This window comes from Lissotriton helveticus, chromosome 1_2, assembly GCF_964261635.1.
Source record: "Lissotriton helveticus chromosome 1_2, aLisHel1.1, whole genome shotgun sequence".
NCBI lineage: Eukaryota > Metazoa > Chordata > Amphibia > Caudata > Salamandridae > Lissotriton > Lissotriton helveticus.
In genome coordinates, this window is record NC_136058.1 from 95,966,143 (window position 1) to 95,982,065 (window position 15,923).

The window sequence follows — 15,923 nt, forward strand, 5'->3', positions numbered from 1 at the left end:
TATATGGCCACAAAGTCCCGTAGGATATGGGTCATCTGTCTAGGCACATCGTTGATGTCGAGGATCACCGTTCCTAGGGTTGAGCGGAACGCTGGGTCCTCCAGTGCTGCGATTTGGAGTCACTGTGTGGGGACCGGAGGATGCTCAGCCTCCCAGGTGTTTCAGCATCTGGGGGTTATGATCGAAGTGTGTCCGTCCGAGGTATTCTGTCTGCCGAACTAAGGGAAGTAGAGCGGGACAGCCTACTATTTGGGCCAAGTGCACATGGAGTTTATGTACCATGGAGTAGTATGAGTAGACCTGTGTGTCGGGGTTGAAGGTGCCCAAAATGTCTAGCAGTGCCCAGTGAACAAGCCTGTCCGTGAGGCCCTGCGCATTAGAGGTTACAGTGGTAGTAGTCAGGGGCGGGAACGGCCTGTCTAGGTTGTGACGTCCCCCCTAATAAATGGATTCTGGTGTATGTAGTTGGGTTCAAGGGCCTCCTGTTAGGCTCGAAGTGTCTGTGGTTGGATTTCCACACAAATAAGCAGCCCTCATAGCACAGAAACGCATCTCTATGAAATTTTGCAGAGCGTCTATACACCCACCCCTTCTCTTCCCTCTCGCATAAAGTAAGCCAAGAATAAACAAATGAGTGGATGCCATTTAAGTGGTGCACAAAACCTTTTTCAATTTAAGAATATTTTCATCCATTTTGCCATTTCAATGGCAGTGATGGTTAGGAAATCTTTTCACCCCCCCCAACCACAATCTAACTGACTAAGCTACAGCCCTGCATCTGACCTCTGTTCATGTACATCATACATACTCCTGCAAGCTTTCTTTGGGACTTTTGACTATTTGCAGAATTTTCTGAACCGCATTTGGAGCACCATAGATTTACGATTACCATCAGAACAAATACTAAATGTATGTCCTGTTCTACATGTGTGTCCAAGTCCCTTTTATTCACAGGTGCAGAAACCGTAAAGTTGAAGCCTCCTAAACCAGGAGTGATTAGGGAGACAATCCTTTCTTCCTAATTTTTTGCACTTTTTCACCTTTTTTTCTTATTTTCACTTACACGTCCCTAGGCAAGGGTGGGCCTTAGCGCGTCCATACCGCCAGGGTTTAAACACACTTTTAGTCCTGAAGAATTGCCTGGTAAAATTACACCGTTTTGTGGCAAGAAACATGTCGACTGATATCCAGGAATCTACCACTCAACTTAATGTGGACTGCTTCCATACACATAGATTTTAATATAATGTCCTTAGTGATCATAGAATAAAGTTCCTTTTGATACACTACAGACATTTTTAATACCCTCACCACCCATTAGTTTAGTTTGCACAAACACGTCCTAAATCTCACTAACCTGCTCCGCAGTAGCCCTGGCGTTGTAGCACACCAAAGAGACACTCGGTCTCTTTGGTGGGGCCCGATGATGAAGCATGTCATCACTAGGTGGTGAGGGAGGGCTTTCTTTAATGTCCTAAGTGAGGCCATTCCCCCCCCCCCTTTTTTGCTCTTTAATGTGGTTTAATGCAACCATAAGACACTCTTTGCTTGTTTATTTATTTGCAGAAGGAAACAACTTGTCCTTTTTGCCATTTCTCCCCAGACGAGTATACACAATATGGCTTTATAGTGCAGGTTATGGGCCAAGTGATAGAAACTAAGGCTCTTCATTGTATCTCATCACCTGATAATCATAGCTTGAATATCATCAACTATATTCCCCAAGTTTCCAGGCTGTAGGTAACGGCAATGCACTTCATACTAACCTTTCTGCTTTATAAGGCAGTTCTATATGATTAAGGATTTCATCAAATGGGAGTTTGCACCTAAAGTGAAATTAGCCAAGAGTGGCAAGAAGGGCCCTATTAGCTTCTTTGACATTACATCTATACAGGGGGCATAAACCAGCCCCTTTAGCCCCTGTGGTGTAGAGGGATCTCCAACCATTCCAGGGTCTCCCAATCAGCCCCAGACCAATGACTATCTGTGAGATATGGGAGTCGCAGGGCCTCTCAACACAAGCAACCCAGGGCCATTGTCACCCTAGTTATGGGCTCATCAGTCGGGTGCTGTCAGTCCTCGGTTGCTGGTGTGCCAGTTCAGGAAGGACCTGGCTTAGCAGTTCGGCCTAGACTCTTCCTATTAGAGCAAGGTCAAGACTGATTTGCATAGAGCTTAGTCCAAACTGAAGTGGCGTGGTGTGCAAAATAATGATTGATTGTGATGCGGCCCGAGTGATCACCAGTGGCTAAGATTAATTCAAGCATTCCATCCATCACTGTTTTGTAAGGGCGTTGACTTCTGTGTGTTTCCAGTCCTTGGGGAAGGTGCCTGCGGTAAGTGAGGTGTTGAACAAGGTGGTGAGTGCGTGGCTGATTCTGGCTTCACCTAGGTTGAAGATTTGGTGGAGGCATGGGTTGGTGGGGTAGGGGCCCCTAAGTGGACCCAGGTCATGATGAAGGCAGTGTTTTGAGCTGACTCCAATTGAATGGTCAGATGTCTGTGGTGGTAGCGGAGATGATGCATTGTTTTAAGAAGTTGGTGGCCTTGTGCTGGAATTTGAAGTTCCTATAGATGTTGGCCAACTTGTCCAGTAAGAAGTTTGTGAGGTTGTCGCAGAGTTAATGTGAGAGGGTAATAATGATGTATGTTGCAGCCGAGGGGTTGGAGAATTGTTTAACAATGCTGGAGAGTTGTTTCCTGTTATTGGAGCTTGACTCAATGTTTGAGGCTAAGGATTTTTCCTTTGATTCTCTCAACTGTCTTTGGTAGAGGTTGAGGGCTGTCTTCAAAGTGGTCTTGTCAGTCATCTCCTTGCTGGAACACCATCTCCTTTCCAGTTGTTTACAGTTTTGTTTAGCAGTTCTGATTAATGGGCCACAGATCTAACGGAGGGTGGGAGTTCGAGAAGGGCCCAGCAGTTTATTAATGCAACTTGTGTTAACGCAAAGTAGCAGAGGAGCAATTTGCATCCACAAAATGTGGGATAGTGGTGATCAGGCTCACAATGTATAGGTGTGATTATTGGGTGGTTGGCATTTTCACAATTCACACCATTCAATGTTTATTTATTTCTATATAAAAAGAGATATAGTAATTTACATCCATTTGAATGTTAATATTGCTTATATTTTAGTGAGCAGTTGCACATTTTCCTGAATCTGTCGCACCATTAAAATAAAATAAGGCAATAGCTGAAATAAATAGACATTTAAAAAGTTACATGCGACTACTAATACTAACAGCACAATGTTAAACTAGGTTTTCCCAATTAAAAATCTACAAATCATTCAGGTCCAATATATACGTATTGAAGGAAATAGATTATCGTTCAGAGCTGATGCATTGTTTAGTTCATGAAACATTGAGACTTTGGAAGAGTGTAGATAAGTATGTGATAAAACAGCAGAAAATGAGCAAGTGCCTACCTGTGATCTGATTTTCGATTTCTCCTTGCATATGTAAGGATTCCATATAAATAGTGCGGTTACCAATAAATCGAGCACAGGCAATGCCTCTGTACGGTTGACAAAATCCATCCTCTTCATATTCATCGCTGAAATAAATTAACACACAAGAAATTAAGTAGACGCGCCATGCAATAAAAATCCGCTAGATGGCGACAGAGCGTTTATTTGGTACATTTTGATTTTACAGTGAATTATTAGGTAACTACGTATATCAAATATAGCATAACATACACACACTAACTTCCTTACGCCATTTTTTTTAAAGCATGGCATTTTTAAGTGTTTCCGTGCCGTGACTTTAAATCAAGGATCAGACAACTGAAGTTTGAGTGTGGAAAACATTATAAAGACTTTGGTAAATTTGAGGAAATCTCCCGTCGACCTAAAATAATCCGTCCATCTCAACTTTCACTTATGCTCTATATAACAATTTATCAGTACATCTTTGCACAGAGGAACACGTAGCTGTAATATGCTGAACGGTAATGTGGCATTTGTCCAGCAACATTTTCTCGTATGGGTCCCGACATTTCCTCCAGGCAAAATGACTCTTACCTGTTAATCGCTTCCTCGTCCCATCCTCTCATCATGCGGTGTCCCCACACCCTGGAGAAAAACGTTTTAGGTTGACTACCTAAAAAAAAAAATACCTCCTCCTCTCCAAATGGGCCTAATATACGATCACCTTTACCCATAATCCTCCTGCGTCGACTACCAAAGCAGAATCACACACAGTTATTGATTGAATGGTGGTACACAGATAGACAGGGGCGCCACTCAGGCCCCTGCAGCCCCTGCCGGGCAGGGTGAGGTGTGGGAGGCTACCCTCAAGGGCCCCCTAAGGTTTCAGGGGACCCCCTTTTAGCCCACAGCCAAAGATATCTGTGAGACGCAGGGGCCACCTCTTTTCACATTCTGCAGGCGGACCCCCATCGTTGAGCATTATGCCACTGTAGCAAGGACTAGGAGAAGGAAGAGGAAATGGAGTAGTGGGCTTACCAGTAAGTAATTAAAGAATTACCTTCTCCTCATTTTGCCCAATCCTTACATCATGAGGATCCATCAAAGCAGATGACCACCACAGTATGCACCAATAAACAAAACGTACTGAAAGATTCAGGAGAGCAATAGCGCCCCAAGTGACAATGGAAAAATCAGCTGATATACACTAGAAAGTAAAAACAATAGAAAGCCGAGCAGTGCGCCCAGAGAAGTAGGACCCGAACAACGTGGGTGACAGCGAGAACCACCTCACAGAAGGCAACTAAAAAATCCAAGGAAAACTGAGCCAGCCATTGGCCAAGAAACCTATGGTGAAAGATCCAGAAGGGTCCACTAGGTAGTTCTAAGAATCACATATTAGAACCTAGCACATCTTTCCCCCTCAGCAAAGCAACAATACACATGTGCACAATGCAGTAGCCATCACCATTACTCACTGCAGGATGTATGACGTTACAACGCATGCTTTTACCACGCATGCTGTTACAACGCAGGTTTTACTACGCATACCATTACAATGCATAGCGCTTTGGGGTGCTGGATAGTGAATAGTTTAATTTACTATTCCAACTCCAGTCCCCGTGGACACTAGGGAAGGTGTTGGATAGTAAATTAAATCTATTCCCTATCCTAGAGCGCCCCCCAGCACAATGCGTTGTAATGGTTTTCGTTGTAAAACCTGCGTTGTAATAGCACTGCGTGGTAAAAGTTGCGTTTTAAAGGATGTTTCCCCTCACTGCATGAAGTGGTGTCTGTGACAGGAATGTCCAATGGAAAGGCTTGGAGTCAGATCTTGGTATGTGATCACTGCCCCAAAATCAAATGCAGTCCCATTACCACACTGACATTCCAACAGGCATGAGGCCACACCTCACCCAAAACAAGGGAATTACAAGAGCACATCAGCTTGAGCCAGGACTCAAAGGTCAACTAAAGTAGACATACAGAAGCAAGGACAACAGCCTCCATTAAGTAAGAGAATGGCAGGTAATCACACAAAGAGGGTAACTCATCTCAATGTATCATGCACATATAAAAGGAATCACAGTGCTCCCAGAGGTAGTATATTCACACACACAGTCCAGGTTCAGGCAAGCCATAGAAGGAAGCAAGCCAAGATGATGACAGACATGCATGACACCTATCAAGGAGCATCCACCGTGCATCAGAGCTCACAGGAAGGCAGTCAGGTGGAGGATGCCCATAAAACAAGCCCAAAGTGGTTGTGAAACAACAGAGAACCTGACATTAGAAACCAAACAACCCCAACCTGGAGCAGGTTCAGTGCCTGTCCTGTGCCCAAAAGAGAGCACATGAGAGAGCCTGCAACTAGACACATGATCAAAGGGTCAGGGGGAGAGAAATCAAAGCCCCAACAAAACAACACTCAGCAGCACACACAGAACTCACAGAGTGGGTTAATCATCAAGCACCAAACCCAACAACAAGCACAAGGGAAGTCCAGAACCTGAAAACACACTGAAAATGGGAGGTTGGTCAAAAAGTATAAACGAAAAAAAACACCAACCAAGGGAAGAATGCAGAAGGACTCTGCACCTCAAGGTTTATGCTGAACAACCAACTGGGACCACAGAAGCACAGGGGAGCCACCAGAGTCCCCTAAGCGGATGACTCAACTCAGGAACAGCAGAAGGCACCGGCAGAAGACCCACCTACAGCAAAACCAAGCAAGAACCAACAATTGAGAAGGAGATAGAGCAGCATAGAAAACATCAACACTTCAACCCCTAGCATACTGTGGGAGCAGTGGGGACACCACCTGTGGCCCAATGTCCCAGAACACATGGCTCAACACATAAATAGAATTCCCCCAGAAAGAAACCCAAAACAAAAAGGCTGCAGAGGCTAGAAGGAACAAGAAGGCCACACCAAAGCATCCCATAGACCCCCAAGGACCCATTCACACAGTCACACTGTTAATGGGAGGAGCAAAGAGCTTGCCGGAAGCAACCAATGGACAAGACACAAGTTCAGAAAGGAGCACGGTCACAAGGGAAATTGTCCATGATATACTTAAAATTATCCTCTACAAATGTGTTCAATGCATAGTTTTTAATGTGTAAATATCACCTTTTTCTTATCAATTCAATTGACATAATTTCGAAAATAAAAGACTGCATTGACAACTTTTACTAATTTAAATATAAAACTAATATATTTAAATAAAACTGACAATCTTACTTTTGGAAAATGTAAGGAAAGTGTCTCCCTATGTTGCATCCACACACGTCTTTTCTTAGGCACAGATGTTACATTTAATGGATTCATGATCTTCAGTTATTTCATATCCTATCACAATTGAAAGAAAGTGCTGACCTTACATTATATGAACTGGCATGTAACTTAATGGGTTTCCTCTTTAGTTGAGCAGTACAAGTGCTAGAATGGTTTAGAGAACCTGGTCAGTTGGGCTCAGGTAGGTCCTGAAACAGGGAAAGTAAACATCTCACTTGTCATTGAATCTGAGAATGAGGGGAAATACAAATATGTTATTTAGTGTCACCAAAGACGTGTTTCCTGGAGGGTTAGAATCAGAAATAGCAACCAGTTGGTTGAGAGAAGACAGTGTGCCCTAACTTGGGATCAACGTGGAACTGTGTTTGGCGCAATGCAGCTATGTTTGGAAGTACCTTGGACACTCTAGAAAGATTGAATAATTACTACTCAAAAAGTTGAGTGTTATTGGCATAAGTGTGCAGAAGGAATGGAGCTGGCTCCTCAAGGACAACTATTACTAAATATCCTTACCAACAGAAATGGCTCAATTTAAAAGATTACGGCTAATACGTTAAATAGAGGCAACGGAATTACATTTATAATATATTGTCTCTCAGTAGCCTTTCGCTGATCCATACAACAAGCTATGACTTGACCATGACATTAGAGGTGTCTCAAATTAGGATCTTGATTGGTGTCACCTCTTTGGAACTCTCTACAAAAAGATCTCAGGTGGCAAGAATATCTTCAACTCTGGAAAAATAAGAAACATATCTAGATTGACATTTCCTAGTTCTGTAGCCACCTTCTCATCTTAATCTGTAATATCTATCTGTACATCCTATTTTTTTCTTTAATCCCTTTCTCCTCCTTAACCCATTTCTCGTTCCCTCCTCTATCATGTCCATGGCAGCATCTTTTAGCACCTTTGCATGTATCAATCTTTTTTCCTATATTCACTTTCACCCACTTGTTGCTCCCTTCTTCATTCTTTCATTCCCCTATGTTGACACAAAATGTATTCGCTAACAAGCAATGCTTACATTAATAATGTGCAAAGCTTTAGTTTAAGTAACACACTTGCTAAATGCAAAATATGTAGTAGACAATCATACTTAAATATTATAGGCTTGCAAATAAATGAAATGTGCTGATTAAAGTTAGCCTATCTGTCGATGCCACACAAACCAAAAAATAATGCATTAACTCTGAAAGTCTGTTTTCACATTGAATGTTTTTTTAACCTCTTCGCTGCGGCGGCTATTCCGCCGCAACGCTAAGGGGTCGGGGGGCCGCGCGGCACGCTCCTGCTGGTGACGGAACCGCTCCGTCACCAGCCTCGATTGAGCTGTGCTGATGACGGAGCGGTTCCGTCATGGCCCCGCCCGCTCAATAGAACGCACCGCGCAGGCGCGAAATCAGCGCCACGCAGGCACGAAATCAGCACCGCGCAGGCGTGTCGGGCGGGCCATGACGGAACCGCTCCGTCATCAGCACAGCGCTACTGCGGCTGATGACGGAGCGGTTCCGTCATCAGCACGGAAAGAGTTAAAATGTATTTTACAGAGTTTTATATAGCGTGAACTTGACCTGAATCGGGTATCAGAGCGCTTTACATAGTAACAGTTACATTACATGAGGACACATTCATTTTTGTGGAGACCACGTGGTCTGCCCAGAATCTCAGGACGTCCAGCGCCATTGCCGAGACTCGAACCCAGCTCCCCAGATTCGAGGTCAACCACCCCAGCCTTTAGGCCAACTCCTGCATATGTTGCTCACCTAATAGTTGAGTTGAGAAAATTGCCACACTCTGTCTTACAATTCATTAAAAAAGTCAATTTTAAGCATACCATTTTGCATGTAAATAGTGCATGTTGTCGCTTTTCATGAATTCTTACCAAGAAATATCATTGCTTTGTGGTGTTTAATCTGCAACAAGACTCACAGTTCATCATTCAAATGATCATGATAATGAGATACTTATTAAAAAGTAGTACATAAGCAAAAAAGGTACTGTTGAAAAGTATTAGCTGTGCAAAATACACTGTTTAAAAATCTGCATAAGTGATATTATAAGTGGCAATCGTAATTCAATGTAAACAGAAAGCAAAACATTAGCTCTGCAGTCTTTATCATAGAATACGCTAGCCAAAACGAGGTACTTTTGAAAGACATTATGCACAAAAACCATTCTGGCCGAAATTTGCATCAATAAATTATGTGCCATAACCAATATAATGTAAATAGGGGCAAAATACCAGCCTGCAATCCTTATCCCAGCAAAAACAAAATACATTTTAAAAAGGCGCACCCGCTGCGTGCTTGGTATAATCCTGCTCAGTTTCCCATCTTTAAAAGTCTCCTTGATGCCAGCAACAGTCCTGCGCGGGTATCTCAAGGGAGCACTTGAACAGATCTTTCACAAACCCTGAATTCGCTTTTAAGACTAAGAGGGAAATATCTCTTACAGCTAAGGTTCAGGACATTACTGGAGGCGGTGCGGTATTTTAAAGTCCTGTCTAAGTGACCTAAACAGATTCCCAGCCTAGCATTTCTGGAAGTAATACGAGAATTTTGTGTACGGGAATATTTCACAATGGGATATCAGTTTTGCTTCTGAAAGCAGCTACTGGCTCATAATGTAACAGGGACTCAAATCCCCATTCGATCCAACAGTTCAATCCTTCTTCAATTTAGGAAACAGCTGAAGATACACTTCTTCAAGAACACTTCGTCACAACACATTAAGAGGTCCTAGGATGACAACCTCATGCCATGTAATTCAGGTGACCAAAGTACTTTGTCATTCTGGATATAGGGCTTGATTTAGAGTTTGGTGTACAAGTTATTCCCTCCCCGAATCATAAGTAGATTATATCCAAAGGCACTTGTATTACGGTGGTTGGGATATCCACTACTTTTGGTGTAACTCATTCAACGAGCTCTAAATCGTTTGCACACAATATTTTTCTCTTTGTTTCAGATGTTGTATTTTTCCAAAAGCCTTCTGTTAGCTAGTGAATAGACACTTGTTTTGTATTAGACAGCTGATATTGAGCTCTCACAGGGAGGAGAGGAGGTGACCACAAGGATGATTCATGAGAAGAACTGTCTGGACCACAAATTTTCAACGATATAACTTTTCAAGGTTTAACGTCTGAAAGTCTATTGTGCCTGTATGGGAAAATATGGAGTTTGCCTATTCCTAGGAGTTTGCTGAAATTCTATTGGAGGATGAAGAAGAGGGAAGAAAATAATGTTGCAACATAGAATATTGGGTGTTTATATTGGTGCGTCCACCTAGAGTAGCAGCTGGGATTTCAGGATTCCTTTCCCGAATCTCTGGTTGGAGGCTCATCTCTGAGTTACTCAGTCTGCTCTGAGGTTATTTAGCCTATTTCTCTTATGTCTGCTGATTTATGACTGTGAATATTTTACAGTCTGAAATGCAAAGGCTTCATGCTTGCACATTGATTCTCTCATCAGCGCTCTTCATGGGTTTCTCAACAGACACCTTTTTCTCTTTTATTATTCCAACTTAATTTAGAATAGGGAATTTTCCTTTATGGACCATGCTTGCTGTATTATTACTATATTAACTATTATTTTAACAAACATTCTGTTCTATTTTATAATAAAATATTAATTGATGGATTATATTAACTTTTAATGCTGAAATGTAAAGATTAATCCCTAATGAATAAAAGGATGAAAGACTAAAAGAATTGAAAATAAAACCCTTTAACTCACACTAATTCCCTTATTGACTGAACTAAAAGTATTTTATGATTTATTGCTCTGTAGATAATTGCTCGAACAATGGTGGGGTTTATTTAATGATTATACCCAAAAACTGAGATATTAAGAACCCTGCTCTATTACCTATATTTCTACAACTACTTATTTAAAATTTGTACCATTTCAGCTAGTAAATAGCACCCTTTTACTCTCTGTGTTTGCATGCTTTTGACTTGATTCAATGTATAAAAATATATAAACAATACATATGAAATATGAAGTACATAATAAGTATAGCAAAAGAAAGACTTGTAATTGCAATGAGATGGCACAGGGAAAAAGCAAGGGATTTAAGCAGGACATTTTTCTTTTTAGGGAGAGTGGTTTTTCGAGGGGTTTTAAAGAAATCTGCACAAATTGAATTCGATGCTATAAAATGGCAGTGATTAAATTCTTATGTTGGAATGTATCTGGGCTGAATGCTACTCGTAAGCGCCAACTTGTTCGTGAAGAGATAAAAATGTACCGCCCTCACTTTGTTTTGTTAATGAAAACTCATATTGCATTTAAGGACCGGACACTGCTTAATCAATTAGGCAATCATACTGTTGTTTGCTCAGCTCAAACAGTGTCAATAAGAGGGGTGGTTATATTAGCTAGCACATTTTTGCAGTATGAAATTGATTGGGTTATGACCGATGTGAAGGAAAGGAGGGCTATTGCTCAACTAGTGGTTTATTGGATCAAATATGTTTTAGCAGTGATATATGGGCCTAATATAGATGACCCTGTGGTTTATAATACGCTTATGCTTAATTTACTTGAATTCCAGGGAACACTAATAGTCATGAGCGATTTCAATTGTATTATGGATCAGAGGTTAGATACAACCTAACAACGATTAGTTGTTAGGATGTCGAAAGTGCGGAAGTCAATTTTGGAATTGGCAAGGCTCCATGATTTACAAAACGCTTGGAGAGCTCTATATCTAAATTCCCCAGGGTTTTCATTTTATTCTTGCCCACATAGGCAATACTCAAGGTTGGATATGGCATGTGTTAGTAATGTGATTTTGAATACAACGAAGATGGAGATTTGCCCGAAGATTACTTCAGATCATAACTAGGGCTCCCGGTTTTCTATGTTTACAGATTTTTACAGATAAATACAGACAGAAAATAATGTGTTTTCTGTCTGCATTTATTTTTAAAAGTGAATAAATACAGAAAATTGGGCTTATTTTAAGTGACTATGTGCTGTATTTCATGAATTATAGGCAGATGGACAGAAAGGGAAATTCAAAAAACAGAATGCAATTTCATTAAAGAATACATTTGTGGTATAATGCTAATGTTTACCAGTGGATATTTTGTTATATAATATTTTGCAGCTGAAATAGCTAAAACAGACAGGTATCAAAGCATGAATGTGTGTCAAACAGTTAAATAAATATGGAACTGTACAGTTTTACAACTTTCTTTATCCGCAAAACACAAAATAAATATGGATAAATACAGATAAAGTGGGCAAAAAATGAATATGGATAAATACAGACGGAAATGCTAAAAAAATAAATACCATAAAACCTGGAGCCCTAATCATAACCCAATACTATTAACAACCCAAACGTCAATAGTTACTAAGATAGGCTGTCCTTTTTCTTTTCTACGCTATTTACTAACTGATGATGAACACATCTTATATATGGGGAAACTCTTGGACATATTTATGAGTTTTAATCTTGGTACGGCCTCTTCAAATATGATCTGGGATTCTATGAAGGCCTATGCCAGAGATATTACTCGGCAATTTATACTATTTAAGAACAAAGCCAAAGAGGCCCTTGTTAAGGCGGCCCTGGTTACTTAAAGTGGCTTGGAACTATCTCATGCTCAATCTGTTAGCAGACAGGATGAGGATCAATGTTCAATTTATTTGAAATTAGGAGAAGCAAAGGATAAAGCATTAGGGATTATTACAGAAAAGGTGGCAGTTATCTTTAATAAATTCCGTTCTGAACCATATGAATACAGTGAACAAGTTGGAAGAGTATTAGCCTATTAAATTGCTGATAAAAAATCTAAAAAGTAGGATTGCTGAGATTAAAGGGGTCGATAATGTGATTCACACTGGACCCGGGGCGATTTTGGAACTATTCGCTCTTTTTTACGAAGATCTATATGCTCCCTCAAACGTGGCTGACCAAGGGGAGATCTCTGGCTATTTAGATAAAGCTCAAATTGCATTGTTAACAGCCCAGGAGGCCGCCCACTTAGAGCAAGAGATATCGGTAGAGGATATTTGGTTAGCCTTGGCATCTCTCCCGACGGGGAAGGCTACGGGGGATGATCAGATCCCGATTGAATTCTATAAAGTTTTCAAAAACATTCTAACCCCATTGATTGTACGAGTTATTAAGGAAATAGGAGAAACAGGTATGGTGCCTTTTTTTAAAAAGAAAAATAAGCCACCTGCATCTTGTGGTTCGTACCGACCGATCTCACTTATTAATACTGATGCCAAATGGTTTGCGAAGATTTTGGCTAGCCACCTCTCTCGCTTTATGGAAAAGTTGGTTTCGGAGCAGCAACACAGCTTTATTAGGGGAAGGGATACAACTACTCATATTAACACAGCCATTATGGCCTTTGATTTAGCGGAGCAAACTAACGTGAACGTAGGAATTATACTTTTGGATGCAGAAAAAGCATTTGATCGGGTGGCATGGGCTTACTTATGGCTTACCCTTGCAGCTATGGGAATCCCTGATCATTACTTGACATGGGTAAAAGCGCTTTATCGCTCACCCCAGGCTAAATTAAGCTAGGAGGGTTTACAGTCTAGGGTTTCTTTATATAAATAGGGGTACAAGACAAGGGTGCCCTTTATCCCCCCCCTGTTGTTTGCCTTGTATCTTGAACCTTTTATCAGAATACTTATGATGAATGAAGGTATCCGGCCACTATCTTGGGGACTTAATGAGATAAAACTTAATGCCTATGCAGATGACATTGCAATCTTTTTGACAGACCCAGCCCGGTCGGTAGAATTAATTAACCAAGAGGCTAATAGCTTTTGCGTCTTCCCTGGATAAAAATTGAATATTGATAAGACTCAGATTTTGTTGAATTATACACCAGAAATCCCCATAATCGGACATTGTTTAGAAACTATATATCTTGGCGTTCATGTTACTCCTCAGATAAAAGGCATTGTTAAATTAAACTATGAAGCGTTATTGAATGATACAGCTAAGAAGCTTAAAAAATTGGCATAAGCTTCCAATTAGTATTATCGGACGATGCAATATTGTCAAAATGATGATTCTTCCCAGGTTTCTTTACTTATTTAGATCTATTCCTTTGAAACTTCTGAATTTGTTTTTTAAGAAACTAGATGGTATAGTAGGCAGTTTTATTTGGGGGTACAGGCGGGCAAGGCAGGCTGTTACATTTTTTAAATATCCATTCAGCCAAGGTGCTTTAGCACTTCCTGACTATAAATTATACTATTGGCCTTCATTTACGAGTAGATTCCGTAGCCTTTTTTCCAATAAGGACCAAGATTTTAGACATAGGTTGTTGCTAAATCAAGATTCTAGTAGATTTCTCTATCGAATACAGGACCCCAATTACTTTAAGAGGGTACGATTTAAGACCCTGAGGAGCATAGCTATGGTCTGGCGAGACATAACTACCACGTATTCTGTGCCGACCTATTTTACTAAGTTCCCGCTTTGGGATAATCCATTTCCTCCAGATATATTTTGGGATAGAATAGCTAAACTTTGGGTCAGTTTTGGGATAGTTAAACTGGAAGATCTATATGATCTGGAGGGTTTTCGTACTTTTCAAGACCTGAAAGATTCCTTTTCTATACCGCACCAGCATTACTTTAAGTATCTTCAAAATAGGGATTATTTTATGAGATCACAAGGACATAGGGAGGCGGAACCTCACCAATTACTCATCTTTCTACATGAACCCAGTCAGGGGAAATTAATTGGTGCTGCATGTCAAATATACAGTCAGGAAAGATCAGATCCTATGGCTCTCCTAGCCGAGAAATGGAGCGCAATTCTTGCGGAGGAGATATCTGGTACAACCATTGAGACAGCACTATCTACAGCAAAAGAGGCAGCATGGTCTGTTAATTTAAGGCTTCAACAATTTAAAACTATAACTATGCTGTATTATACACCTGATAAGGTAGTCAGGTAGGGACACACGGCCACTCAGCATTTAAGCATTAGGACGGGTTGTCCTAAATGTGGGGAATATGGAGTAAACATTGTTCATATGTTTGCTGAGTGCCCTATGTTAGTGGCCTTCTGGCAACAGGTTTTGAATGTATTACGAAATCGACTTGGATTGGAAGTGGTCTTTACTACAACCGAGATCATGCTGGGCTACAGAGACAATGTTGACAGAGCACAGAGAGCTCTGATAACTATAGGTATAGTCTCTGTAAGATTAGCTATAGCCCGGGCATGGATCTCTCTGAAGGCATTTAATGTACTGGAGTGGTGGGGAATCTTTACGGAAATATTTGAGCGTGAAAAAGCTCTGGCTAGGGTCAGAGGTCTTAAGGCACTACGGAAATTTAATGCTATTTGGTATAGTATGATTCAGGAATAATGTGCTAAATATTTTTATGTTCTGTCTTTTCCACTGCCTAATATTTAGTTATTTAGTTAATCTTCTCTTATCTGGTAGACGTAGCGCTGCTGTACGACTACTACCCCTAGAAAAATGTAATGTAAATGAAAAAGCATGCAACGGGTTATTGTTATTGTATGGATATTTTGAGTTTGAATCCTAAGCAAAATAAAAAGTATGAAAAAATAAAATAAAGTAATTGCAATGAGAAAAACATAGCAAACATTTTAAGGGTATGTATGTGCAAACATACAGCATGCTGTTCTTCCCGGGACTCTGTAGCCAAATATGGCAACCCAGGCAGCTCATAGAAGCTACATCAGTGGTTTAACAAAACATGATGAGCCCCCCACCCCCCTTCTGCAGAATGTGATATGGGGCCCTTGACACTGCTGTGTGTCACAGATATTCATAGGCCTGAGGCAGTAGAGGGACCCTTTGAAGGGTGGAGATGCTTTTGCATCATTTTGACCTGTATTGTGCCCAGAGCCCTACAGGACATAATCATTGGCTTTATGTGGCCTGTTCTACTGAATTTCATTTCTTGTGAATTATCTGCTGTACATGAGTATAACAGTGTGAAGCACACAGTCCCTTGTGTGATTAAGAAAACAATGTAATGAGTTTGGTCCATGATCTAGTGAGATTTGGAGCAAAAGCTCAATGTGATTCATATAACGGTGTAAACTATCCCCTGCAATTACAAGAACATGTTATGCTTGTCATTTAAAAAGGATGGCTCCATATCTACTTTCTCTGCAAACTTAAAACAGATCCCATAAGTATAATCTGCATTTGTGGGCAGTGCGCACCC

At 40.8% G+C, this 15,923-nt stretch overlaps 1 protein-coding gene across 1 annotated transcript in view; it reads right to left on the reverse strand.

Annotated features, from left to right (window-relative positions):
- ROR1 (receptor tyrosine kinase like orphan receptor 1) overlaps positions 1-15,923 on the reverse strand; it is a 715,144-nt gene that overhangs the window by 52,664 nt on the left and 646,557 nt on the right. The window contains exon 5 of the mRNA XM_078669199.1: positions 3,429-3,556. Coding sequence (XP_078525325.1) covers positions 3,429-3,556 — 128 coding nt within the window. The remainder of the gene's footprint in view (positions 1-3,428; positions 3,557-15,923) is intronic.